This window comes from Eubalaena glacialis, chromosome 3, assembly GCF_028564815.1.
Source record: "Eubalaena glacialis isolate mEubGla1 chromosome 3, mEubGla1.1.hap2.+ XY, whole genome shotgun sequence".
Classification (NCBI taxonomy): domain Eukaryota; kingdom Metazoa; phylum Chordata; class Mammalia; order Artiodactyla; family Balaenidae; genus Eubalaena; species Eubalaena glacialis.
The window spans coordinates 169,080,951-169,108,922 of NC_083718.1; the positions used below are offsets into that span (position 1 = coordinate 169,080,951).

General features: G+C 42.0%; 1 protein-coding gene across 4 annotated transcripts; it reads left to right on the forward strand.

The window, feature by feature from the left end:
• Positions 1-687: 687 nt before the first annotated feature.
• On the forward strand, positions 688-27,972 carry RNF19B (ring finger protein 19B). Of its 4 annotated transcripts, XM_061184526.1 has the most exons (10): positions 828-1,743; positions 14,712-14,917; positions 16,486-16,630; positions 18,465-18,627; positions 19,078-19,192; positions 20,171-20,311; positions 21,257-21,464; positions 24,243-24,374; positions 25,408-25,900; positions 27,215-27,972. In XM_061184526.1, exons 1-9 carry the CDS (start codon positions 1,112-1,114, stop codon positions 25,862-25,864), a joined length of 2,199 nt encoding a protein of 732 aa, XP_061040509.1. In that variant the 5' UTR covers positions 828-1,111; the 3' UTR covers positions 25,865-25,900; positions 27,215-27,972. The 4 variants fall into 4 exon arrangements, with proteins under 4 accessions (XP_061040512.1, XP_061040509.1, XP_061040508.1 ...); XM_061184529.1 differs by lacking the exon at positions 27,215-27,972 and having other exon boundaries at positions 688-1,743; positions 16,489-16,630; positions 25,358-25,446; XM_061184525.1 differs by lacking the exon at positions 27,215-27,972 and having other exon boundaries at positions 25,408-26,224.

A 27,972-nucleotide genomic window follows, 5' to 3' on the forward strand; every position in this document is an offset into this window, starting at 1 on the left:
ACCTTTCTTCCCTTTTCCCTCCCCACTGTCTGGAATGTGGACCATAATGAGGTGATCTTAAGATTAGAAACCAAGTGCTGAGGACGGCAGAGCAGCCTTGAACTTCCTGCTTTGCGACTTAGTTTTCACGAAGAGAGAAATAAATTTCTATCGTGAGTCATTTTTTTTCTTTTGTTATTTGCAACTGAGTATAATCCTAACTGATACATTCCCATTGCTGTTAAAGTGGCTTGCTTGCCTCGCATTTGTAAGTCTGAATCCAGATCTTCCCCCGGTCAAAGCAGTGGGGAACCAGCAAAAGACAGGCACTTTCAGGCAAAAAAAATGCTGGGCCTCCTTCCACAAATTGTAAGTAACGAAGCTACCAGGAGGTAAGAATGGGAGGTGGGCCTAGGAATAGTTTATTAGCTCACAGAGACCACTGAATGTTAGATTAAGGGATTTGGACTTTGTTCTATAATTCTCTTGCAGATAGGGGGACCCCGTCTGTCTTATCTAATAATGCCTCCACTTAACAGATGCTCAATGAATATATTCTTTATTAATTAAAGCTTAATAAACAACAACAAAATAAGTGTTGGAAGGTGGACCAGCTCGGAGTCACCATCTGATTTACCCTTATCTGCTTTTTACAGATGGAGTAACTGAAGTATCATTTGCTGCAAGTGGCAATCGGCCCATCCTTGAGGAAAGGCAAACCGAAAACTCCACCTTGCGGATGATGGGGGTCGCGGCGAAGGTATTGTAGGAGGGGGCCTAAAAAGCAGTCGGGTTACCGTCTCCTCAAGATGGAGGTCCTGGAATCACCTGACCCCCGAGGAGGCGGAGCTCCGCTCTAGCACGCCCAGCACGCCCCACCCCGCTCGGCCCCGCCCAGCGCCCCCCTCCGGGCGGGGCGGCGCGGGTTGTGAGGTGTCTTCGCGAGGCGCCTGCGCAGTGGGCAGCGGCGCGCGGGGCGGAGGCTTTATAACCACTTCGTCGCTGACTCTCGATTTCTATCTCTGGGAGGGCGGCTGAGGCGGCGGCAGCTGTCGGGACGCCGGCTGAGGGGGCGCTGAGGCGTGAGCTGTGGCGGCGCTGGGCGCCCCTCGCTCCTCGGCCTCTGGGGGCCATGGGCTCCGAGAAAGACTCCGAGTCGCCGCGGTCTACATCCCTGCACGCGGCTGCGCCCGACCCCAAGTGCCGCAGCGGCGGCCGGCGCCGGCGCCTCACCTTCCACAGCGTCTTCTCCGCCTCGGCCCGCGGCCGCCACGCCCGGGCCAAGCCGCAGGCCGAGCCGCCACCCCCGGCCGCGCCGCCGCCGACCGCCCCGGCCCCTGCCGCGGCCCAGGCCCCGCCGCCTGAGGCGCTGCCCGCCGAGCCGGCCGCCGAGGCCGAGGCGGAGGCCGCGGCGACGGCGGGGCCCGGGTTAGACGATGAGGAGGCGGCGGAGGGCGGCGGCTCGGGCCCGGAGGAGGTGGAGTGTCCGCTGTGCCTGGTGCGGCTGCCGCCCGAGCGGGCCCCGCGCCTCCTCAGTTGTCCGCACCGCTCGTGCCGGGACTGCCTCCGCCACTACCTGCGCCTGGAGATCAGCGAGAGCCGGGTCCCCATCAGCTGCCCCGAGTGCAGCGAGCGACTCAACCCGCACGACATCCGCCTGCTGCTCGCCGACCCACCGCTCATGCACAAGTACGAGGAGTTCATGCTGCGCCGCTACCTGGCCTCGGACCCCGACTGCCGCTGGTGCCCGGCCCCGGACTGCGGGTGAGAGCGGGGGCGTGGCCCGGGGGCGGTGGCCGCGGCGGAGGGGACCTGGGGCCTGGGGCTGGTCACCGCGTGTGACCGGCCCCAGGGGAGGTCCTCTGCGCACCGTGTGTGTGTGTGTGTGTGTGTGTCCCAGCGTGGAGGGAGAGGTGAGGGATGACCAGGTGGAGGGAGGGCCAGGCGGCAACTGCGGCGAGCCGGTAACCGCTAACCATCCGCACGCCCAGAGAGTAGGGTAAACGCACCCAACACCCCACCCCTGCCCGAGGGCTTGAAGTGGGGGCTGAGCAGTCGGAGAGAAGGGAGCTGTCCATCAAGTCAGGAGGCAGGGAGAGGCCGTGTTTGGTCGGATGCATGCCCCTCTGTCCAGAGGTAGGGGGTATGTCTTAATGAGGATATGTCTTACTATGTCTTAATGAGGATGGGGAGGGGCTATCTGGCAAAGGATGGAATGAGAATATCATTCTGAGGGGGCAGCGCTTTGGAGGGGTGTGTCCATTTGGCTAGGGGCATACTTTGCAGCGTTTCAGGAGAAAGGGTGTTCTTTCTGCCCACCACTGCTGAAAGTTGGAACGCAGGTGACTGAAATGGCACTAACGGCAAAGGACAGCTCCCAGGCAGCGCTCTGGGGGCACCCTGGGCATTGTGGTGTGTCTTCTGTGCCAAGCTATTGGGGGGCCCCCTGTGGTTCTTACACTGCTGTCTGGGCAGGGTGCGGAGTGGACAGACCCTTTCTTTGTCCAGAGAGGCAACGGGGCACTGAAAAGGATGCCCAGAGGTTGACATGGTAGGAGAAAATGTGTTTCCCAGCTCCTCTGATCTTGAGTTCTTGACGATGCACCATGCATGCCGACTTTTTAAGGTCAGTGAGAAAATAGGCAGTAGATGCAGAGACATAATACTACCAGATTTCACCATCTGGAGCATTCAGTGGAGACCGTCCCCCACCCGCCACCCCCCCGACACTTACCTTTTAAAATCTGATTGTGTGTTACTGTCAGTACATCCCATGAACGATTGCATGCAGCAAAGAGGGGCGTCAGACTGTGCCATTACCTGCTTTGCGACCTAGGACAGATCATTTTATTCTTGTGTGTCATGTTTTGAGGACAAAAAGATGCTAGGGACTCCTGGTAAAAAGCTGAGTGTTCGTTTCTTTCAAAGGAGTTAAGAAAGGCTCTTAATTGTAGCCTGTATATCAAGGCTGTTTTAAGATTTCCATGATTCTGCTTTTTGTTTCCTTCAAAGGAAGCTGACTTGGAGTGTCTAGGGGAGTAAGATGAGTTATTTTCTTCTGTTTTTCTGTTCTGACAAACTTGTTTAGAGATGGATGTGTTATTTAAGCTCACTGAGTTGGGGTTTCTAAATTACTTTGAAGTGTTGTGGTCAAAGGTTGAGGCATTTAACTATGGTAGGTCACTTTCACTTTCAGTTAATAAGTATCAGAAAGAACCTCCTAGGCTCTTGGAAAAGTTTGCTTATATCTGGAGATCTGGTGATCTTCCTAGCCTTAAGAGGTTAATTTACATGGTATTGACGTTTTACAGACACTATTGATCTATTTTCTGAACCAAAGGAATATTTACTTAAGAGAACACTGCTTGATTAACTTTGGAATAGTATATTAACTCCTTTTTCAGATGTGAATTTCCTTGAATTTTAACTGAGAAATGTGGCATCACTGATTATATTTCTGGAAAAGTTCTCTTTTTGTTTTTATTTCTCTGAAGTCAATCTCTGTCTTTGCTCACATCAATAAAAATGGACAGGAATTAATTTACAATCTTGATGACGACAACTCTAAACCATTACTGATTTGGAAGTTAGTAACAAATTAGGCCATTTCTTATATTAGCCAAGTATTGGATTACTACCATCCAGAGGTTTTTTTAAATTAGTTAAAAAACTGTAACAATTTTAATATAATCTTTAAATGTGTTATCTGTGGGTTTAAAGAAGGTGAAGTCTGGAAAAAGCAAGCAAGCTAGCATCTGAGTATCTATGTGTCAGGCATACATAATTTAATTTGATCCCTGCAACATTGTAAAATAGATTTGATCTTGTTTTACAGATAAGGAAACTGAAGTTTAAATGAATTGAGTGACTTGTTTAGGGTCATATAACTAGTGGGTGGTGGAATCAGGCTTGGAACACTGGTCTTAACTCCAACCAAGGCCAGTATTCTTTTCTCTCAAAGAATAAAAAGCTTTAAAAAAGCATAGGCTTATCAGCATTATTGGGGATGCTACTGTTTGGGTCATTTCATCAAGTGTGGCCTAAGGACAATGTTGAGAGAGCCAAAAATGCTAGAATCTGGTTTCTCTTCTGATTCTTATTGTTAACAGCCTATTACCTACTTTATTTTTCTTACCTGAAATAAGCCTAATCCTTTCCTTACTTGAGAGGCCTAATTCATATTTTCAGAGTGTTTTGAGAATTCAGTTGAAGGTGTTAGATAAACAGGGGGTAACTTTAAATTTCTGTCACTTCCCAAATAGGTGGGGATGTGGCCAGTGGTTTTGCCACCTCTTTTTAATGTCATGTGAAAAATAGCTTGTTTTGTTTTGTTTTCTTTTAATCAAACTGTTCTATTCTTCTGGGTCAGGTAAAAATCATGGATGAGAACTAGAAGAGAAGCCTCAGACCCCAGTTGTCTCTTCTCATACCTGACCATCTTTCCTGCCTGCAGATTAAGTTCCTGCCAGCCAAATTTATCAAGTTCTTTTTTGCTCTCTGTGTGTATATGTGTGTATTTGGCAGGGTGAGGGGAGCATATAAGTGATCTGATCATTAGTTTTACTGTGATTACTCATGATAATAACACTATATGTTAAACAATTCATTATTTGTTTATAAAATATTTGTGGAACAGAGAAAAGAATCTTGAATTTTTCTTTTTTCATACTTAAATACAATTTTATTTTATTCATAAATAAGGGAACTGATTTCTATGGGAAAACATTCACATTATTATTAATATTATTAAGTACAATATTACCAAGTGCAATTTTTTTTTTTTTTTTGCTGTACGAGACTGTGGGATCTTAGTTCCCAGACCAGGGATGGAACCCGGGCCCACGGCAGTAAAAGCGCCGAGTCTTAATCACTGGATTCCCAGGGAATTCCCACCAAGTGTAATCTTTAAAACATACTTTCAAATGAGATAAAATTAACTCAGAATACAGATAACTGACATTTTTATAGTCCTTTATAATCTTCAGACTATAACTTCATTCAGAAATAATTTCATTTTAGTTTCATACAGGTAGATGGTGGTAAACTCATTTTATAAAAGAGAAGCCAGTTCAGGGGCTTCCCTGGTGGCGCAGTGGTTGAGAATCTGCCTGCCAATGCAGGGTACACGGGTTCGAGCCCTGGTCTGGGAAGATCCCACATGCCTCGGAGCGGCTGGGCCCGTGAGCCACAATTGCTGAGCCTGCGCGTCTGGAGCCTGTGCTCCGCAACAAGAGAGGCCGTGATAGTGAGAGGCCCGCGCACTGCGATGAAGAGTGGCCCCTGCTTGCCGCAACTAGAGAAAGCCCCTGCACAGAAACGAAGACCCAACACAGCCATAAAAATAAATTAATTAATTAATTTTTTTTTAAAAATTAAAAAAAAAAAAAGAGAAGCCAGTTCAGAAAAGTTTAAGTGTGGGACCCAGTGTCTCACAGCTGATAAATGGTACAGTTGATATGCTACCCCTTAGAGTCTCTACTTAAGCACAAGGTCTTTTCAGAAACCTCCAAATCATGTAAACATGTAATGTTTTCCTCTCAAGTGCCCTGTTGCCTATCTTTAAACCCCTTCAGAATCTCTAGAAGACTGAGGGGTGAGCAAAGGAGACGACAAAATATTTCCTGGCATACAGGGGGCAGATCGTCTGTACAGATGAATAGGAGATAAGGCTGTCTTGACCTAAATTCTTTGTGCAGGTCCACCACTCCAGCCTCTCATTGCTGCCTCTGTCTCCTGCAGAGTCCCCCATCCCATCTGACCCCAGAAGGTAGTATCACTTATTGGCCTTCCTAGATAACTGAGCTGGATTATCCCATAAACAGGAAGCTTCTGTTTGTCTCTTAACACTTTTATGAGGGAAGAGCAAGCTCCCTGAGCAGGACAGATTTCTCAGTCAGTGAGGGAGGATTTTTCCTTTCTGAAGCCTTCCTGAACCTCTTCTCTCTCTCTCTTTTTTTTAAAAAATATAATTAATTTATTTATTTTTTAAAGGTAGAGATGGGGAGCTTTTTAAAAAAATGTTTATTTATTTAGGCTGCTCCAGGTCTTAGTTGCAGCACGAGGGATCTTCGTTGCAGCATGCAGGCTTCTTAGTTGCGACATGTGGACTTCTTAGTTGCGGCATGCAGACTCTTAGTTGCGGCATGCGAACTCTTAGTTACGGCATGCATGCAGGATCTAGTTCCCCAACCAGGGATCGAACCCGGGCCCCCTGCATTGGGAGCACGGAGTCTTACCCACTGGACCACCAGGGGAGTCCCCTGGACCTCTTTTCTTAATTTAGCTCTGTACCTTCACTTTCATAACTCTTTATTCCCCCTACAACGCTCCTCGCCGTTTACATCATCCTACAGCCCAATATGTCTTTCTCATGTTTGCCAGAGTACTCATTCTAAAGTGGAACATTTTATATCATTCCCCTGCTTAAAACTGCTCATACCTGACCTACAAGATGACTTCTTATGTTTTTAAGAACTTATTCTTTATATGATCTATCCTTATGATTTAAGACCCTTTATGGTCTCCAACCATCTTTTGATTTTATTTTCTATTTTTCACCAACATCAATATTTCCCAAGGTATAGGCATTACTATTGAAAAGAAAAATGTTTTATGATTGAATAAGCTTGGGAAATGTTGGATTGAACAAAATAAAGCAACTCTATTTCTGAGCTCCTTAGACCCTTTAAAAAATACTAATATACACTGTAAATCTTGTTAATGCTAATATGCAAATCTTCAGTCTGGTATAATTTCAATAAACTGAGATCACCAGGAAACATGTTTTGTTTTGTTTTGTTTCGATGACATCTTTAAAGCATACCTGAAACTTTCCCTATTTGCAGTTTTCTAAACTCCTTGAATAGTTATTCTGTCCTGCCTTCTGTTACTGTCCTTATTTAACACTAAATCTTGTGCTCTGAGTAAATTGAGAGCTCCTCTAGACTAGGATATCTATATTCCAACTTTTTCTACAACTCTGAACAAAATCTTTCAATTAGGTCCCAGAAGAATGGGATGAATAGTTAAATTTTTGATACGGGAGATAAAGAATACAAACACCACAGTTTTGAGAGGAGAAACAGATAAGAGGAGGGTGTGCAAGAAGAGGACAGACAAGTAATCATTAAACAGACACTTTTCAGAATCATATGGTGTTGAAACTTAGGTGAGTACTGGGTATTACACAAAGGACTTAGACATGGGCCTCTTGACAGGGAGTTTGACCTGGTAGAGGAGACAGATAGGTAAGTAGGAAGATAATTATAAATGCAATGTAATATATACTAAAGAAAATACAAGTGTTCTTATAAGATGGATGGAAGGTTTTGCATGGTGGTGTCAATAAAGACTTCGTGGAGGAGGTGATATTTGATCAGGGCTTGAAGAATATGAGTAGAAATTTATACCAGACAAACAAAGATGAGGGTAGAGAAAAAGGTGTCTTAAACCAGAATGTTATGAGCAAATGCATGGAGGTATAAAAATTCAAGACTAAGTCTGGAGTCTCGTTTGGTTAGCCTCTGGATGTACAATATGGGGAACATCTGGGAAGTGACTTGAGATCTATCTGAAAAGGTAGATTGGATTCAGATTTATAGGTCTATCTATGCCATGCAAAGAAGTGTAAGTTTGAAGGACTTTTTTCTTTTTTGTTGAAGGATTTTAAGCAAAAGAGTAACATCATGATAGATAAACTTCTGGAACTGGAATTTGGATTGGAGTAGGGAATAAAGAGACTGCAGTCTCTTGCAGTTGTCTGGTCAAGAGATGACATGGGTTTGAACTAGCGCAGTAAAAAGGAAGATAGTAAGAGTATGGCTCATTGTGACAACTTGGCCCATGTTTTCCACCCTTATATATGCTCAGGGTCTGTTTGTAAATGATTATATGGCCTGGAACAGTGAAGTACAGACATAATATAGGAACACATTTCTTTAACTCCCAGGGTTTGTTGGAGCATAATCAAATTCATACTATTGGGAATTTTTCCCCCAGGGCTGGAGTAAGGTAATGCTGTGGTCTAGCTTGTCACACATTATAATGTTTCTCAAGATAGGAAATTAACAAAATTAATAAAAGTTGTATGAACTTAAGGGGGGGAGGAAAGGATGCTTCTGTGTTCTTAGCATCATGCAATTTCCTACACCTTCCATTTAGCTCCTAATTAGCAGACCTGAATGCTCTGTTCAGCTAAGAAGGCAGAGTAGGAGAGAGGCTCCAGTGTAGGACATGGAAGAGAGGGAACAAGATAGTCAAGGCAGTTTTGGTCTCAAGGATGAAGGGTTTTTTTTGACTGCCTGGGGTAGAAGATTGCCCTATTCAGAATTTAGGAGTTTGCTCCGCAAAGGGGCTTAAACAGAATTTTAGGATTAAGTTATAGTACTTGACATAAAGAAAGCCAATAGATACATGGATAAGTTTAAAAGATTGCTTTAGGGAAAAGTAATGGCCCAGGAGAAGAGCTAAATGACCTGGGGAAAGTAAAAAACCCAAACAGGAGAGGGTCTCTATCATTCATTCCACACAGGTATTTTAAGCATGAATCAGTGTGCTAGACCCTGGAGATTAAAAGATGGTTGATACTTTTCCTTGTCTAGTCTGGTTGGGGAAGCATACATATAAACAGATAATTACAATATAATGTGTTAAGTATTGTAAAGTAATTATGCACAGACACAAAGTGGGCAACCAACTGCCTGGAGAGGTTAAGTGGATTTTATAGAGAGGATGACATTTGAGCTGGTTCTTAAATGGATAAGTATTTGCCAGGACAAGAAGTAAGGAGAGGACGTTTCGAGGCTGAAAGGAATAGAATATGCAAAGGCCAAGAAGTAGGACAAAACGCGCTGTTTATCTATACCATAACTTTTGGGGCAAGATCTCAAATGCAGTTTGTTTTTTTTAAAAAATAAATTTATTTATTTATTTATGGCTGTGTTGGGTCTTCGTTGCTGCACACGGGCTCTCTCCAGCTGCAGCGAGCGGAGGATACTCTTTGTTGCAGTGCGTGGGCTTCTCATTGTGGTAGCTTCTCTTGTTGTGGAGCACAGGCTCTAGGCGTGCGGGCTTCAGTAGTTGTGGCGCGCAGGCTCAGTAGTTGTGGCTCGCAGTCTCAGTAGTTGTGGCGCACGGGCTCAGTTGCTCCACGGCATGAGGGATCTTCCCAGACCAGGGCTCGAACCCGTGTCTCCTGCACTGGCAGGCAGATTCTTAACCACTGCACCACCAGGGAAGTCCTCAACTGCAGTTTTAAAACATGTTTAGTTTTTTTTTAATAGAAATTTATTATTTATTTATTTATTTATTTATTTTATTCATTTATTTTTGGCTGCATTGGGTCTTCGTTGCTGCGCATGGGCTTTCTCTAGTTGCGGCGAGCGGGGGCTACTCTTTGTTGCAGTGCACAGGCTTCTCATAGCGGTCGCTTCTCTTATTGTGGAGCACAGGCTCTAGGCGCATGGGCTTCAGTAGTTGCGGCACTCGGGCTCAGTAGTTGTGGCTCACGGGCTCTAGAGCACAGGCTCAGTAGTTGTGGCACACGGGCTTAGTTGCTCTGCGGCATGTGGGATCTTCCCGGACCAGGGCTCAAACCCGTGTCCCCTGCATTGGCAGGCAGATTCTTAACCACTGCGCCACCAGGGAAGTCCCAAAATATGTTTAGTTTTAAAACATGTTTAGTTTTAAAACATGTTTAGTTTTAAAACTCGAAGGCTGCAAGCACCTATACTTCCATTTTAGGGATAGAATCTAAGGTTTGGAGATTTTAATTAGCTCAGTGTCATGCAGTATGAGTCAGGGGCGAGGAGCCCAGACCAGGCACCCAAAAACAGGAATGCCAAGTCTCGTGCCCTGAGTAATTCTGTGTCATGGTAATAGGTTGCTGGGGGTTCTTGAGTATTTGGGGTTATTTTACTTCCTTGGAACCAAATTCCACACCCAAAATTGACATTGTCAATACTATCAAATGTTCTTTGAAAAAAAAGAAGAATCTGTTAATAAATATTTACTCCCACCATGTGAGGTAGGAATGGATCATGAAATGCTCAAGGCTTCCTGACTGGCAGTCTATCTAATGTGTATTGTCAGAAGTTGACTTAAAAATTTTCTGAGATCATCCAGTACCTTTCTCATTTAACACAAAATAACAAGCAAGTTACTTTCTTCAGGAGAAACGTTGTTTATCTTTAGTAGTTACATTACAACTGGGTGGAATAGATTTGCTCAGAACTCCTACAGGATATGAATCATTTGCATTCATGCATTGACCTCTTCTCACTTTGCTCTTTCTGAGAAGAGTTTTAATACAGCCTGTATTATGTAACATAGATGATACCTTGTCATCGGTAATTTCAGTGTCATTCTCAAATCAGCTTGCAGAATCTATGATGAACCTGAGAACTTAAGTTGCTATCGTGAACATCTAATGTACAATCAAATAAGCAAACAAACCATAGAATAAATCTAAGAAAATGTTATTAGTCTTTTGTTTAAGCTGTTTGAGGTCTTTGACTATTGGAGTAGAACATGGAATAGGTGACAAAGCCCCGATGGCAACACCTAAGCCTGAAATCATTGACCTAAAAATTGTTTGAACTTTCACAACTGCTGTCTTCCATTCTTCATTTGTTTGTTTAAATTACTTTTTTTAAAAAAAGAATTATTTTAAACAAGTGTCTACTTGTTAGTCTGTGCATTTAGTTGACATTTTTAGAATTAGTCAGAAAGGCTAATAGTTTGTAAATATATTGGATTGTTTGTAGGAAAGTATTCTTGGTAAATAAACATGAATTATAAGAAGAAGTTGATACTGGTGCTGATAGATTCTGAATTGTCCATCTTTACTAAGAATATGTGTCAGAAGGGATTGTGGGGAGATATGGCCATATTCTATGTTAATTCATAAGATAGATGAGTGGTATTCTTGGATTCTGGAACCTGTCAAGAAAGAAGAGATTTCAAGGTATACATTCAAATTGGGGAAAAAGTTTTTTTGGAAAGATAAAATGAGCTTTCAATAGAAGTTGATCACGAACCCATCTATGTTCATTGTCTCTCAGTCTGTCGTCAGACCAGCTTCACTATGAAACTTAAAAATGAAAAAGTATTGAAATCATAAAACTCCTAAAAGAAAACATACGCAGAACACTCTTTGACATAAATCATAGCAATATTTTTTTGATCTGTCTCCTAAAGCAGAGGAAATAAAAGCAAAACTAAATGGGACCTAATTAAACGTAAATGCTTTTGCACAGCAAAGGAAACCATTGACAAAGCAAAAAGACAAACTACTGAACGAGGGAAAATATTTGCTAATGATATGACTGATAAGGGGTTAATATCCAGAATATATAAGCAGGGAGAGGGTGTGGAGAAAAGGGAACCCTCTTGCACTGTTGGTGGGAATGTAAATTGATACAGCCACTATGGAGAACAGTATGGAGGTTCCTTAAAAAACTAAAAATAGGGCTTCCCTGGTGGCACAGTGGTTAAGAGTCCGCCTGCCAATGCAGGGGACATGGGTTCGAGCCCTGGTCCGGGAAGATCCCACATGCCGCGGAGCAACTAAGCCCATGCGCCACAACTAGTGAGCCTGCGCTCTAGAGGCTGCGAGCCACAACTGCTGAGCCCACATGCCACAACTACTGAAGCCCGCGTGCTTCTCTGCAACAAGAGAAGCCACCGCAGTAAGCCCGCGCACTGCAACGAAGAGTAGTACCCGCTCGCCGCAACTAGAGAAAGCTCGCACGCAGCGATGACAACCCAATGCAGCCAAAAAAAAAAAAAAAAAACTAAAAATAGAGCTACGATATGACCTAGTAATCCCACTACTGGGCATATACCCTGAGAAAACCATAATTCAAAAAGAGACATGTACCACAGTGTTCATTGCAGCACTATTTACAATAGCCAGGACATGGAAGCAACCTAAGTGTCCATTGACAGATGAATGGATAAAGAAGATGTGGCACATATATACAATGGAATATTACTCGGCCATAAAAAGAAACGAAACTGAGTCATTTGTAGTGAGGTGGATGGACCTAGAGTCTGTCATACAGAGTGAAGTAAGTCAAAAAGAGAAAAACAAATACCGTATGCTAACACATGTATGTGGAATCTAAAAAAAAAAAAATGGTTATGAAGAACCTAGGGGAAGGACAGGAATAAAGATGCAGACGTAGAGAATGGACTTGAGAACACAGGGAGGGAGAAGGGTAAGCTGGGACGAAGTGAGAGAGTGGCATGGGCTTATATATACTACCAAATGTAAAATATATAGCTAATGGGAAGCAGCCACATAGCACAGGGAGATCAGCTGGGTGCTCTGTGACCACCTAGAGGAGTGGGATAGGGAGGGTGGGAGGGAGACGCAAGAGGGAAGAGATATGGGGATATATGTATATGTATAGCTGATTCACTTTGTTATGAAGGAGAAACTAGCACACTATTGTAAAGCAATTATACTCCAATAAAGATGTTAAAAAAATAAAAAATTTTTAAAAAAGAAGGTAATTTTAAAAAAAAAGAAAAAGAGAGACATGTACCACAATGTTCATTGCAGCACTATTTACAATAGGCAGGACATGGAAGCAACCTAAGTGTCCATTGACAGATGAATGGATAAAGAAGATGTGGCACATACATACAATGGAATATTACCCGGCCGTAAAAAGAAATGAAACTGAGTTATTTGTAGTGAGGTGGATGGACCTAGAGTCTGTCGTACAGAGTGAAGTAAGTCAGAAAGAGAAAAATACCATATGCTAACACATATATATGGAATTTCAAAAGAAATGGTTCTGATGAACCTAGGGGCAGGACAGGAATAAAAACGCAGACGTAGAAAATGGACTGGAGGACACAGGGAGGAGGAAGGGTAAGCTGGGACGAAGTGAGAGAGTAACACTGACATATATACACTACCAAATGTAAAATAGATAGCTAGTGGGAAGCAGCTGCATAGCACAGGGAGATGAGCTCAGTGCTTTGTGACCATCTAGAGGGGTGGGATAGCGAGGGTGGGAGGGAGACGCAAGAGGGAGGGGATATGGGGATATATGTATACATATAACTGATTTACTTTGTTATACAGCAGAAACTAACAACATTGTAAAGCAATTATACTCCAATAAAGATGTTAAAAATTTTTTTAAATAAAAAATAAAACAAAAACAAAATATATAAGCAGCTCATACAAATCAACATCAAAAAAATTTTTAAAATGATCCAGTTGAAAAATGGGCAGAAGACCTGAATAGACATTTCTCCAAAGAAGACATACAGATGGCCAACAGGCACATGAAAAGATGCTCAACATCATTAATCATCAGAGAAATGCAAATTAAAACCAAAGTGAGACATCACCTCACACCTGTCAGAATGGCTATCATCAAAAAGTCCACAAATAGCAAATGTTGGCAAGGATGTGGAGAAAAGGGAGCCCTCGTACACCATTGGTGGCAATGTAAATTGGTACAGCCATTATGAAAAACAGTATGGAGGTTTCTCAAAAAATTAAAAATAGAACTACCCTATGACCCAGCAATTCCATTCCTGGGTATTTATCTGAAAAAAGAAAAAAAAGACTAACACAAATTGGAAAAGATACATGCACCCCAATGGCAGCATTATTTACAATTGCCAAGATATGGAAACAACCTTAAATGTCCATCAACAGATGAATGGATTAAAAAGATATGGTATATATACACAATGGAATACTACTCAGCCATAAAAAAAATGATATTTTGCCATTTGCAACAACATGGATGAACCTGGAGGGTATTATGCTCAGTGAAATAAGTCAGACAGAGAAAAAAAAATACTGGATGATATCACTTATATGTGGAATCTAAAAAATAAAACAAACTGGTGAATATAATAAAAAAGAAACAGACACACAGAAATAGAGTACAAATTAGTGGTTACCAGTGGGGAGAGGGAAGGAGTAAGGGACAGGATAGGGGTAGGGGATTAAGAGGTACAAACTACTGTGTATAAAACAAATAAGTTACAAGGATATATAGTACAACAGAGGGAATATAGCCAATATTTTATAACTATAAATGGAATATAACCATTAAAAATTGTGAATCACTGTGTTGTACACCTGAAACTTGTATAATGTTGTACATCAACTAAACTGCAATTTTAAAAAAGTATACTTACTTTAGTTTTTGCTATTGTACTTTATTTTATAAATGTTCTATCCTTTAAACAAATTCTAATTTCTCTAAATATATCAAATCATCAAAAGGAAATAGTTTTGTACCCTTATTTATGAAACTTGCTGGGACAAATTGCTCCTAAAGCAGCTTAAACTATGACTGAATACATGCTAGAAATTCAGGCTGGACTTCCCTGGAAGTCCAGTGGTTAAGACTCCACACTTCCACTGCAGGGGGCACAGGTTCGAACCCTGATCAGGGAACTAAGATCCTGCATGCCATGCAGTGCGGCCAAAAAAAAAAAAAAAAATTCAGGCTAAGTATGATATTTTCCCCTACTTTTTCAGAAGATAAATGATATGTGTTTTTAGAATCTCAAACAATTTACTTTCTCACACAGAATATTTTACAGTTTGTTAGGTGTGCTCGTGCATGTTATTTGTTATATGTGTGTTCTTTCCTCTGCATCGTATGAAGTGGTGGGGATACCACACAGTGTTACCCCACTGGGACTTATGCATGTCTTAACTTACTTATATCTCTTCCTGTTTCCTTTCTCAGGTATGCTGTTATTGCCTATGGCTGTGCCAGCTGCCCAAAGCTGACCTGTGAGAGGGAAGGCTGCCAGACTGAGTTCTGTTACCACTGCAAGCAAATATGGCATCCAAATCAGACATGCGATATGGCCCGTCAGCAGAGGGCGCAGACATTGCGAGTTCGGACCAAGCACACTTCAGGTCTCAGTTATGGGCAAGAATCTGGACCAGGTATGAGTTGGCATTGTCTCATTTGTCTCTTTATTGATGTTTCATAATGTGAGCCCAAAGCTGGGAGAGATTACCTTACTCAAGGATTAGAGAGCAGAGACTATTTGTTTTTTGTTTGTTTGTTTTTATAAATTTATTTTTATTTATATTATTTATTTTTGGCTGCATTGTGTCTTCGTTGCTGCACTCGGGCTTTCTCTAGTTGCGGCGAGCGGGGGCTACTCTTCGTTGCGGTGCATGGCCTTCTCATTTCGGTGGCTTCTCTTGTTGTGGAGCACAGGCTCTAGGCACGTGGGCTTCAGTAGTTATGGCACACGGCCTCAGTAGTTGTGGCTCACGGGTTCTAGAGCGCAAGCTCAGTAGTTGTGGCGCGCGGGCTTAGTTGCTCTGCGGCATGTGGTATCTTCCCGGACCAGGGCTCGAACCTGTATCCCCTGCACTGGCAGGCGGATTCTTAACTACTGCGCCACCAGGGAAATCCCAAGTGCAGAAACTATTTGGTAATACTTTCAACACTGTATTTGGTATGTAGCTTCTCTCTCTGACCATTTATAGGTTGTCCAACCCAGGTGAAATTGGAATAAAGCAAAACTGAATTCTGTAGTTTCTACCTTCTTAGTAATATGTCTCAGATTGGAGAGCAGTTGGGTCCTTTAGCTAGGGGCTTTTTCAGAACTTTCACTGTGAGCAGAAAGACGTTTAGTATTAGAACTGTACTGTTTTCCTACTAGCTTTAAGTACATCACTGGTTTTGGAAATAGGGTACAGATTTAAGGAAAGGAAATATTATTAGTATGGATTAATGATTAACCTTAAAAGGAGGAATATCACACATTCAGTTCCAACCTTGACGTGTCAGAGTGAACCTCTTTTAAAATGTCAGTGGGTTTATTGCCTTTTATAAGTGTGCTTTATTTCACTGATGTCCTTTGAGAGAAGCTAGTAGGAAAGATTTTACCATTCACATTTTCCTGGCACAGTATAATCTCCTAAATTTTCTTTGTAATAGGATAGTTCCTAGCTTGCTGTGAAAATTACCAGGTGTATGCTACATAGCATACTCAACTGTTTGTAGGTGTTGAATTTTAAAGTATCATGAGAAGGAACTGTGGATTATGTTAACAGCAAATCACAGTGATACTTGTACCTGAGAAATGAGTTTCCTGAACTAAAATTTTTCAAGACTTAAAGCCAAATGCAGGCTGCAGACTGTTCTTCCTGTAGGACTGTGCTTTTAATTCTGCCAGCCTATTGGCTGCTGAAATTCCATTTTTCTTGGAACCATCTTTCTCTCTAGGGAAGTCTCCTTGCTCAGAGTGTGGCTCTAGTGCTGTGTAAGATGCCAGATTGGGGGATAGGCAGCTCAGTATGAGACAGGATCCATTTTATGAAATTTCCTGAGGTCTAGACATAGCCAGCCTTCCAGTGAAGTGGGTTGCACAATTTGGAATCCTCAGTCAAGAATTCTTGACTGCCTCTTCATTTCTTGTGCATACTCCTAGGAATAATAAAATCAAACGAGGTTTAACTAGGGATATTTTTCTACCCATTCTTCCTCCCCCGCTTAGCAGATGACATCAAGCCATGCCCACGATGCAGTGCTTACATTATCAAGATGAATGATGGAAGCTGTAATCATATGACCTGTGCAGTGTGTGGCTGTGAATTCTGTTGGCTTTGTATGAAGGAGATCTCAGACTTGCATTACCTCAGGTGAGATGAGAAAGTGTCTATTGTTTTTATAGTCTTGTTCTCTTACTGATTTAGGGAAAAGGATGTCAAAGAAACATCATTGTCTGTCCTCTCATTACAGCATAAGGAAGCTGTAAAAAGTTCCTCTGAAACACCCTTCCAATCATGTTTTTCTCCAGCTCAGCAACTTCCAGTGACTGTTTTCCATTACCTTCCAGATAGAGTTCAGTTTCCCTAGCATGGCTTTTAAGGTTTTCTGCAGTCTGGCCCCAATATACCTTTTTCCATTTTGCTTTCATAAATGCTATGTCCCAGATTATCTGTGTCTCTTCTGTGTTATCTTACCTCCATACTTCTTCATGTTCTTTCCTTCACCTAGAATGCTTTCTAATCACTTCACCCCCCAGCAACCCCCTTTTATCTCAACTGTTCCGTTCTTTTTTTTTTTTTTTTAAACATCTTTATTGAAGTATAATTGCTTTACAATGGTGTGCTAGCTTCTGCTTTACAACAAAGTGAATCAGTTACACATATACATATGTTGCCATATCTCTTCCCTCTTGCATCTCCCTCCCTCCCACCCTCCCTATCCCACCCCTCTAGGTGGTCACAAAGCACCGAGCTGATCTCCCTGTGCTATGCGGCTGCTTCCCACTAGTTATCTATTTTACATTTGGTAGTGTATATATGTCCATGACACTCTCTCACCCTGTCACATCTCACCCCTCCCCCTCCCCATATCCTCAAGTCCATTCTCTAGTAGGTCTGTGTCTTTATTCCCATCTTGCCACTAGGTTCTTCATGACCTCTTTTTTTTTTTTTTTTTTTTTTTTTTTTTCCCTTAGATTCCATATATATGTGTTAGCATACTGTATTTGTTTTTCTCTTTCTGACTTGTTCCGTTCTTATTCAGCCTTCATGGGCCACTTTAAATGCCATTCCATCTCTGATGTCTTCCCCCAGTTTTTTCTGCCTCATTCTTCTTTACTGACATTCTTTAAATGTTCTATAAACATCATCATGACTTTTACTTCATTTACGTGTCTAATTTTGTTAAACTATATTAAGAGTCTTCAGGCCAGTATTACCTTTTTACAGTTCCTTGGATGTAGTAGTCATTAAAATATTGTCCTGAAGGAGTTAATATTTACAAACTTAACATTCATTGTGTAGATGAAACATCTTCATTTCCAATTTAGCAAACATTTGATTACTTACAGTATACCAATTATTGGGGACACAGGGGTGCGTAAGACATGATCCCTACTTTCAAAATTACTTACTCTATCTAGTAGAGAAAACAGTACAAAGGGAGTGGACAAAAGTGGTTGGACTCAGAAGGGCTGAGTGTAAAAGTAGCCAAACTCAGAGTATGAAACTGTCATAAAGGGTATGATGAAGTCTTTTTATATCCTATCCCAGGAAGATGGTTTGCAGTATCTACATATGCCAAGAAAACTATGCAAATCAGAGAGAGTTCATTAACTGCAGGACACAGTATGTCTGGATGAGATGTCAAGTGCATAGACTATGCAGGATCCCACGTAGTATCACTCAAAGAAGTAGGTTCAGTTTGGTGGGTTAGAGAGGACAGAGTGCAGCAGAAAAGAATGGAAAAGAGGTTTCAAGTCTGGAGGCCTGCCTTTACGAAAAAAGAAAAAAAAGTAAAGAGCCAGAACTCTAATAGTCTGGCCTTGTCCTTTGCTCCCCCTTATGTAATAAATTCATTTCTTGTAACCTCTTGTAACTGTTAATCACTCCTATAGAAAAGGAGGCTCTTGCTCTTATCAAGCTCTCTGATGACAATAGCTGCATTTGTAATATTGATATTAATTTCAGCATGTTTCCTCTGTAGCCCCTCTGGCTGTACATTCTGGGGCAAGAAACCATGGAGCCGTAAGAAGAAAATTCTTTGGCAGCTGGGCACATTGATTGGCGCTCCGGTGGGGATATCCCTCATTGCTGGCATTGCCATTCCTGCCATGGTCATTGGCATTCCTGTTTATGTTGGCAGGAAGGTAAGATATGTTGAGTTCTGTGCATGTTCCATCTTCAGGTTTGTTGGTAAAGGTTTGAAGGAAATGGAGAGGAGCTTATGTTTCAGAGCTGCCTGAAAACCAGCTGGTTCTTAAATAAAAATAATTTCTTAAATGGATTTTCATAAATCCCCAAGAGATCTGAAAGTTCTTATTAACATTCTGGGCCTGGTTTGTCTCAGTGACTTAAAGGTAAAATGCTTACTTCACTCCCCTGAGTTACTTTGTCTCTTCTTATATTAACTTTTTCTGTATTAGTTTATATCATCCTGGTCTGAGTTAGATTAAAATGTGAGAAAGATGTCTCTTTGACATGGGGGAATATGTTTTAATATAGATAACTTATAAGGGAATATTCACTTATCCTTTTTCTCCCTAGCAAAAAGATTGATGTCCTAACCTGCTGACCTGGATTTTCTTTCTTATTCTTAGATTCATAGCAGGTATGAGGGAAGGAAAACCTCCAAACATAAGAGGAATTTGGCTATCACAGGAGGAGTGACTTTGTCGGTCATTGCGTCCCCAGTTATTGCTGCAGTTAGTGTTGGTAAGAAGCTAGCCAGGACCATGACTCCTCCCCTTACACGACCCACTCCCATCAGCTTTCTGGCCTTGCAGTTTAGCCAGCTGGCCAGATGTTTCACCCTGGATGCTCCTGCATTTTATGTCAGACCCACCTTGGGAGTTTATTAGGCATTTTATTATTATCAGCCACACTAAAGTATCAGAGTTTGGTATCTTTCATTCGTAAGTTAGTGCCTAGAACGCCATCTGGCACATAAAAAAGATTGAATTAAAAAATATTACTTTAAGGCCTAGTTTTTCACCTTTCCTCTTGCTTCTCCACTTGCCACGGAACCCACAAAACAAAATTACTTTTGATTTGCTTAATGCCTCACAGTATTTGGGGAGGCATGAAGGTCTGTTTTAGAATAATAATAATATAATATTTTCTGAGACTCTCCATGTGCCAGGAGCAGGTCTGAGTGTTTTGCCTGTATTAATTTATTTAATCCTCACAGTAGCCCAGTTGTAACAGAAAGGTGCAGTAATTTGCCCAAGGTCACTTAGCTGAGACATGAATTAAGGCAGTCTGACTTCAGAGTCTGGGCTTTTAACAACTAAGCCATTCTGCCTTCCACAGCAGCAAGATTTTGGAATTAACACTCTGGGGGGATCCTAAACCCTAGGAGTCACTTATTTAATGTTTGATTATTGATTGGTTCTTGGATTAGCACTTCAGCAGTGAATGGAAGGGGGGAAATGAAAGCAACATATATTTACTGTGCTGAGCACTGTACATACATTGATCATTGGCAACTCTAGGAAGATATGTCCAAGGTTATAACAGCTGGTGAATTGGAGACAGGATTCTAATCCAGGCCTTTCTGATTCCAAGTCCAGTCATCATTCTGTCTTTCCTTGGCCCTATATAAAGTGGTTTGTCTGTGTTCAGCCCTGGGAAGGAGAATTCAGGGCAGCTGCAACCTGATGGCCTGCTGACATGTTTCCTTATCTTCCCCAGGTATTGGTGTCCCTATTATGCTGGCTTATGTTTATGGGGTTGTGCCCATTTCTCTCTGTCGTGGAGGTGGCTGTGGAGTTAGTACGGCCAATGGAAAGGGAGTGAAAATTGAGTTTGATGAAGATGATGGCCCAATCACAGGTAAAAGGAGAATTTTAATTTCCCTTTGAATTTATGGAACACAAGATAAAAGTCAGTAAAATTCAGCACATTTTACAGGGAGATTGACATTGGATTATGTTGGCTAATGAGCTTTATAGGAGGTAAAGTATTTTTAGCTTTTCATTTCTTTGTTCCAGAGTTATTAGGTTAATTCCCCTGGTACTTGCCTCTGTGTGGCAGGTACAAACTAGTAGGACTCCAAGTAACTCTAAGTATGCTGGTAATAGTAAATTACATAATTATAATTATAATAAAGTCTTATATCTGCATGGTACTTTATAATTTTCAGAAGACTTACACAGTTATTATTTTCACTTGGCTTCTACAACAGCTCTGAAGAGAGAGGGCCAGGGCTGTTATTATCCCCAATTAATGGGAACTTATTTAAGCCTTTGTCTCAACATCTGTTAAATGGGTTTAAGAGCTTCTGCAGAGCTGGAACTATAGCAAGTCTTCTGACTTATACTTTGATGTTGTTTCCACTTTACCATATTAACTAACCTGGGACACAGAGATCCCCAAAGGTCTTTCAAACTTCCTACTAGAGTCAGCACACAACCTAAGTGTATTTTGAAATTTTCATGTTTAATTAGATGACATCTATAGTGTAATGGAAAGAATAGGAGACTTAGAATCAGATTGTAGTTTTGTGTGACTAGCCACAGACAAGGCATTTAGTTCTAAGCTTTCGTTTCCTCACCTAAAATTGGGGCTATTAGTTCCTAGTTATTGGGAAGATTACGTGTGAGCATATGTTAAAACACCGGATATGTGGTGGCTGCCTGTAGTAGCTATTCATTAAGTGAATAAATGAGTATTTTTCTACATGAATATTCTCTACTCTGAAGAGTCATTGCAGGAAAATGCCAGACTCTGTTTTGATGCTGTGCTATCATCAGTTGAGATGTTTGGTTCCATCCCCAGTGGCAGATGCCTGGCGAGCCCTCAAGAATCCCAGCATTGGGGAAAGTAGCATTGAAGGTCTAACTAGCGTATTGAGCACCAGTGGAAGCCCTACAGATGGACTCAGTGTTGTGCAAGGTCCATACAGCGAAACAGCCAGCTTTGCAGCCCTCTCAGGGGGCACACTGAGTGGTGGCATTCTTTCCAGTGGCAAGGGAAAATACAGCAGGTAAGCAATTTCTGACAGAACCAGCTGGAATTATAAGAAGTAACATATCATATTGAGCCATTTCTCTGTGCCAGGCATGTCTCATATAGCATCTCATTTTGATTTAATCATCAATGGTGTTTTTTTGTTTTGTTTTGTTTTAACTTTTACAATTAGAAAATAGGCTAGAAAGGTTAAGTGACTTAAAAGTTCTGTGTTTCTTCCCACTGCACCATAGTGGCTCCATATAAAGAATAATTTTTTTTTTTTTTAACACAATAATCCTGTGTTCCTGGCCAATCTCTCTCTCTGGTTTTTTTGGTTTTTTTTTAATATTTATTTATTTATTTTGGCTGCACCAGGTCTTAGCTGCGGCACATGGGATCTTTAGTTGCAGCATGTGAACTCTTAGTTGCAGCATGCATGTGGGATCTAGTTCCCTGACCAGGGATCAAACCTGGGCCCCCTGCATTGGGAGCACAGAGTCTTAGCCACTAGACCACTAGGGAAGTCCCAATAAAGGATAATCTTGACTTCAGATCCTCCCTCTACTACGTTAGGCTGCCTCCATCGGGAAGGGGAAGCATGCATTTTTGTAGAATTCCCAAGACTGTGTCCTCCATTAGACTTATCACTGGCTTTTAGTTGAACAGCGTTTATACTGTATCTTGTTGGCTTATTGGTGCTGTGATCCTTAAAACCTTCCTATTCTGATTCCCATTTGATAGATAAGGTAAATCAATTCTATAAACTTGTGTTGAGAATATGCAAAGCTTTATGACTAAAAAGGTTATGACTTGGTTGGTCGTTTTACCAGTTAGAAAAAACAGAACATATTCAGAGGAGCATAGCAGATGTTACATGAGAAGCAGTTATTTGAACGCACTGGAGAAGAGAGCCCTGGGGAGGGGTAAAGGTGGTACAAAACAAGGTAGGGAGGTAGGGGAGATGCTTGCCTTCAGATATCTGAAGGACCTTGAACTGGAAAAATGGATTAAGAGTTCTGCCTCATGCCAAGAGATAGCTTAAGACGATTTGGCAGAAGCTAGAGGGAAACTAATTTTGTTTCATTATAGAGACTATAGGAAAAATCTATATAAAGTCCAAAGAAGGGATGGATTACATTAGTAGATAACTGACCTGCCTATCCCTGGAAGTGTTTAAAGTGAGACCAGAGGGCCATTTAGCTATTAGAAGGAGTCAAGCAACAGATGGCAGATGGACTGGATCCCACACCTGAGTGCTTGTCAGTTACTTGGGAGCCTTTTAAAAATAGATGTCAGCACCCTATCCCAGAATTAATAAATTAAAATCTCCCAGATTCTCTCCTAATCTCCTAGGGATCTGTGTTTTGAAAAGGTTCCCCAGGTGATTTTAGCATAGCCATTGCACAGACTAGCATCTGCAAACCACCTAAGGTGATAGATGGCCTTTGTGAAAGGCCTCTTCCAATTCTAACTGTGATTCTATGGCAGGGCTGAAACTAGGACCCAGGTCTCTGACTCAATGTACTTTCCATTGCACCGCCTCATTTTCCTGAGCCATGGCACATTTTTGAAGGGCATCTAAGGCTGGAGCAGCAGAGCAAAGACTCAGGCAGCAGGATGGAGGTTGATTGAATGTGCAGCTGCAGGCTGCTGCTGACCTGTCTGCGTTTCATGACTCTGGTTGTCTCTTGTTAGGGGATCCCACCTGCACATGCTGGAGAATTCACTGCTGTGCTTTCTTAAAACCAACACCCCTGTAAATAAGCAGACATAATTGGAGACTGACTTGCTGAAACTGCAACTTAGCCAGTCCAGCTGTTCCAGTTCTGTGAAAGCCTTTTATAGGAAGTGAATGAGTCAGATGGGTTTGACTGTGAAACCCATTATGAGGAAATACTTAAGTGTGCAACCAAATGATATTGGAGTCAGGAAAGGAAAAGCTATGGGTCCTCTGAGACACCATTGGGAAAGTTTGCTGCTCTTGTCGGAGGTTGACTCTTATTATGTCCTTTAAGCTCATAGGCTGGGGGTAATTTGATTGCTAAGTGTTTAAGTTCCTAGTATGTGCAAGACATGGAGGGTAAAGTGTGAATGAGGTGTGGTCTCTCCTTTTTTGGAGCTCACAGATGAGTGGGAAAGAGGTGCATAAATTGATTTTATAAATAGGTAGGTGCTGTGGGAGCACTTAGCAGGAAGTGACTGGTTTGATAGAAGAATGAAGGGAGATGATACTTCCTTTGTTGTTAAGGACTGAGTATGAGTTTGTCACATAGAGAAAGGAAACTTTCAGAGAGAGGGACTAGCATATGCAAAGTCATAGAGGTATAAAATGTGTATAGGTGTGTAAGGAAAGAAAAAAATTCAGTGTGATTATGATTTAGGACCTATGGTGAGAGATGGAACTGGAGAGAGAGCTTGGAGGCAAATCAGTAGACCTTAAATGCCTGTTGGCAAGAGGGAGCCAAGAGAGGGCTGTTAGAGTGATCAGGTTTTTGTCCACGTTGGCACTGATCTGGAAGTTGTTTGACTTGGACTTAGGGCTACTGGAAAGAGCCCAATTGCAGTTACCCACTCGGGAGCTGTTGAGGGCCTGAAGTTAAACAGTAGCAGTGGGGATGGAAAGGAGGGGACGATTTCAATAGATAAATTTAAGAGAGAAGATGTGTGGGCATCTGTTTGAGCTCTTTGACATTTGGAGAAGATCAGATCAACTCAATTTGCAAGAGAATAATGGAAGAGGTATGTGCCAGGAAGCAGGCTGTCTCGGAATACCCAGGTCTCGCATTAACTTAAACGTCCCCTCTTTACACAGGTTAGAAGTCCAAGCCGATGTCCAAAAGGAAATTTTCCCCAAAGACACAGCCAGTCTTGGTGCAATTAGTGACAACGCAAGCACTCGTGCTATGGCCGGTTCCATAATCAGTTCCTACAACCCACAGGACAGGTATGTGAACAGTTAGAAGCCTAGGAGAGGTTGCATTTTTTTGGTTGGGTTTTGGCCTTAGAAGCTCAATGCCTCATGTTAGGGCTCTGTGTACCATCTAGTGTGATACATAGTGTGTATACCCTGTGAATTCATCGAGCAAGTTCTTGGTATGGGAGTATTTGGCATCTCTTGATTGATTTTTCTTGTTAGCACTTGATTTTTAGAGGTTGTTTCTTTCTTCCTTTTCTTTTTCCTTTTTTTTCCTTTTCTTTTCTTGGCTATTGCAACAGTGTAATTATTCACATGGAACTGAAGAGCTAGATTGGTGTCCATTGATGTATGTATGTGGCTCTATGGTTTCTGCTCTCATGTTGCTCTTTGCTTGATGTGGCTCCTGTAGCCTATTTCTCCTTATATTTGAGAAGCTAGTGTATCTGGTATGGTGTGACTGCAGCACTCCCTACTGGAGAGATTCTGGTTTCTTCTAATTGTGGCAGAGAAGTAAAAAGCTGTGACTCTTCTTTCACTTTCATATTTTGAGTAAGATAGTGTGAGGCTCTGAACCTTAGTTGAATTTTGGAAGCTCATTTTTAGTTGTTTAAAGAAATTGGCAGAATAACTATTAAGGACCTACTGTATAGCACAGGGAACTCTTCTCAGTACTCTGTAATGACCTATATGGGAAAAGAATCTAAAAAAGAGTGGATATATATATATACATATGTATAACTGATTCATTTTGCTGTACAGCAGAAACTGATACAACATTGTAAATCAACTATACTCCAATGAAAATTAAAAAATAAAGAAATACAGAAATTGGCAGAGATGTTTGTGTTTGTGTGCGTATTTTAAATCAACGAAAAGCTCTACTTGTTCTTCTCCATCTTATTTGAGTGTTAGGTTAAATTTTATTTTCTCTAAAAGTGAGCTCTATTCTACTATTTACCTATATTTTCGGACTTTCTAATTCTGAACCCACAAACTGCTTTTACCAACAGGTATAGCATGACCCATGCATGATTCAGCAAAGTGGATTTTGTCTCCACAGAGAATGCAACAATATGGAAATCCAAGTGGACATTGAAGCCAAACCAAGCCACTATCAGCTGGTGAGTGGAAGCAGCACGGAGGACTCACTCCATGTTCACGCACAGATGGTGGAGAATGAAGAAGAAGGTGGTGGTGGCGGTGGCAGCAATGAAGAGGATCCCCCCTGCAAACACCAAAGCTGTGAACAGAAAGACTGCCAGGCCAGCAGACCTTGGGACATCAGCCTGGCCCAGCCCGAGAGCATCCGCAGTGACCTGGAGAGCTCTGATACGCAGTCCGACGATGTGCCAGACATCACCTCGGATGAGTGTGGCTCCCCTCACTCCCAAGCTGCAGCCTGCCCCTCAACACCCAGAGCCCCAGGTGCACCAAGCCCAAGTGCCCATATGAACCTCTCTGCCCCAGCTGAGGGGACGACTGTCTTGAAGCCGGAAGAGGCAGAAGCCAGAGTATGAAGTGGAATAAATGCTCCTGTTCTGAGAAGCACACTTGTAACTGCATCTTTTGGAATCTTTTTGGGGGGGCAGGGATTTATGTATTTTATTTCAAAGATTCTCTGGTCACAGGTTTTCCCCAGGGAAATTCTGAGAAATTTGCAATTTCTTACCAGAGGAAACGTGGAAACTTTGCCCTTAGTTCCATCCCCCGTCCCCTTTGCCCCCCCACCCTTTTTTAGTTTTAATTTATTGGTTAAACTGATGGTGGCAATCTGTGAGGTGTGTCAAAGAGTGTACAGATGTATGTGTGTATATTGTATGTATGCTAACATATTACTGAAGGACACATTTTAATAAAGATTTCTGTCGTAATTCAACTCCTCTCATTTTCCTTGGCTTGGATAGTTCTCCAGAGCCAAGTGTTTGAAACAGACCAATACATCTTTAACAGTCTCTAGATCTAAGCTTTCCTAATCCCAGGGAAGAAGGATGGTATTCTAACCAGACTGCAGTGGAGTCATCTGTGTAAACCAATGACTCCTAGTATGACAGGAAGCAAAGCCAAGCTTAATTTGGACTGTGTAGTCAGACTGAAGAATTAGCTGAGTCAGCCAGATAGAGAAGCTGGAGATTAAAATGAGCCTTGTTTGCCCCCTAGAGGCAGCTGTGCAGTTTTCCTATTAAAGCTTTATTTACCCCTTTCTGCATTATAGTCACTATTAGAAACGTGCTTCAGAGGAGGGAAGGGGTATCAGTTCCAGTGGCTCTTCAGAAATCCCAGTGAATGTTACATGGTTATAAGCTGGGGAACAGAGTATTCTTACTGGATAAAGAAATGTACCTATTCTGCATGATCACCAAGCAATATCCTAGGTGTTTATTATGCTGCCGGGTACACATTCCCTGTTCCAAAAAACTCTCTAGTTTTGCCAATCTAGTTTAAGTAAGAGGGACTAAGGAATCTGACTAGGATTTGTAATGAAAGGAGAGAGGAGGCATGCCATCAAAATCACAACATATTTAATTTTATCTGATCTTATAATTTTGTCAGAATTGAGCTAAGTTAGTGCTACTTGGGGTTTTGGCTGTGTCTAGAATAATGGCCTTAGAAATCAAAGCTCATACATAGTATAGCAGAAAAATTAAAAGATTCATGAAACCTGATCTGAGATTCCAAATCTGGCAGTAATTTACTCTGTGACTGTGTGAGTCAGTTACTCTCTCATGCCGCTAATATCCCCAACTCTCAGACAGTATTTAAGGAGCTTCCAATGCCAAACTTCTCTGTCACTTTAGCCCTGGGCCCAGAGGAAGAATTGAAAACATCCTTTGCCTGAGGACCAGATGGCTTTCTGTTTCCTTTCACAGATGCACCTGCTCTTTGTCTTCCTGGCCTGTGCTTTACTACGATGAGGATGATGAGTCTGGACAACAGCCATCCTGGAAGATTCTTATATCTTGGGCACTGCAACCAGACTTAGCACATTGCCCTACACCTGGGACAGGAAGTGCTGTTAGTGGACTTTGAAGAATGACCTTTGAAGTGGTCTCGAGAAGAATGACCAAGAGGGTGTCTTTGTGTGAAAAAGGGAACTTGTTGGGAAAAGGGGCAGACTGTATGGAAATCTCTGAAATGCAAATTATCAACTCAAGACTTGTATTTCTCTTGAAGCATTATGAAGAGAGCAATTAACTTGGATAAAATCAAGGAAGTCTTTTGGAGGGGCAGGAGTTTGCAGCCAAACCTGTATTTTTATCTAGGCTCCAGTTCTTACTGCTGCGAGAGTTGGGCTACTTACTCTGAGTGTGTTTACACTTAGCCAAAGTGGGGGTCATAATCCTAATTATGGAGTTGTAAGGATTAAGTGAGATGGCGTACTGAAAATGCTTTTGTTAAAGGCCCATATTTTTTTTTCTCCTGCAGGAATAAGAAGAAATAAGTTAAGGGAGATTATGGTTGCCATCTAAAAAAAGCCCAGAGCTCTAGACCAGAGGCTATGAAAAACTAAGCTGCTTCTAATCCTTTGCAACACTGTTGTATCTCCTAGACATTAGATGAAAAGGCCCGTCAGCACCACCTGGAGGAGAACATGAGTAATGCATGGGAAAAGTTGATTCTCAGTTTA

What these genes read in the sequence shown, in the direction of transcription:
- RNF19B (XM_061184526.1), top strand. Translation starts at nt 1,112, where the DNA reads ATGGGCTCCGAGAAAGACTCCGAGTCGCCGCGGTCTACATCCCTGCAC. An exon ending in CTGTTTATGTTGGCAGGAAG is followed by an intron (nt 18,628 to 19,077) that starts GTAAGATATGTT and finishes TCTTATTCTTAG; the next exon opens with ATTCATAGCAGGTATGAGGG. An exon ending in TATTGCTGCAGTTAGTGTTG is followed by an intron (nt 19,193 to 20,170) that starts GTAAGAAGCTAG and finishes TATCTTCCCCAG; the next exon opens with GTATTGGTGTCCCTATTATG.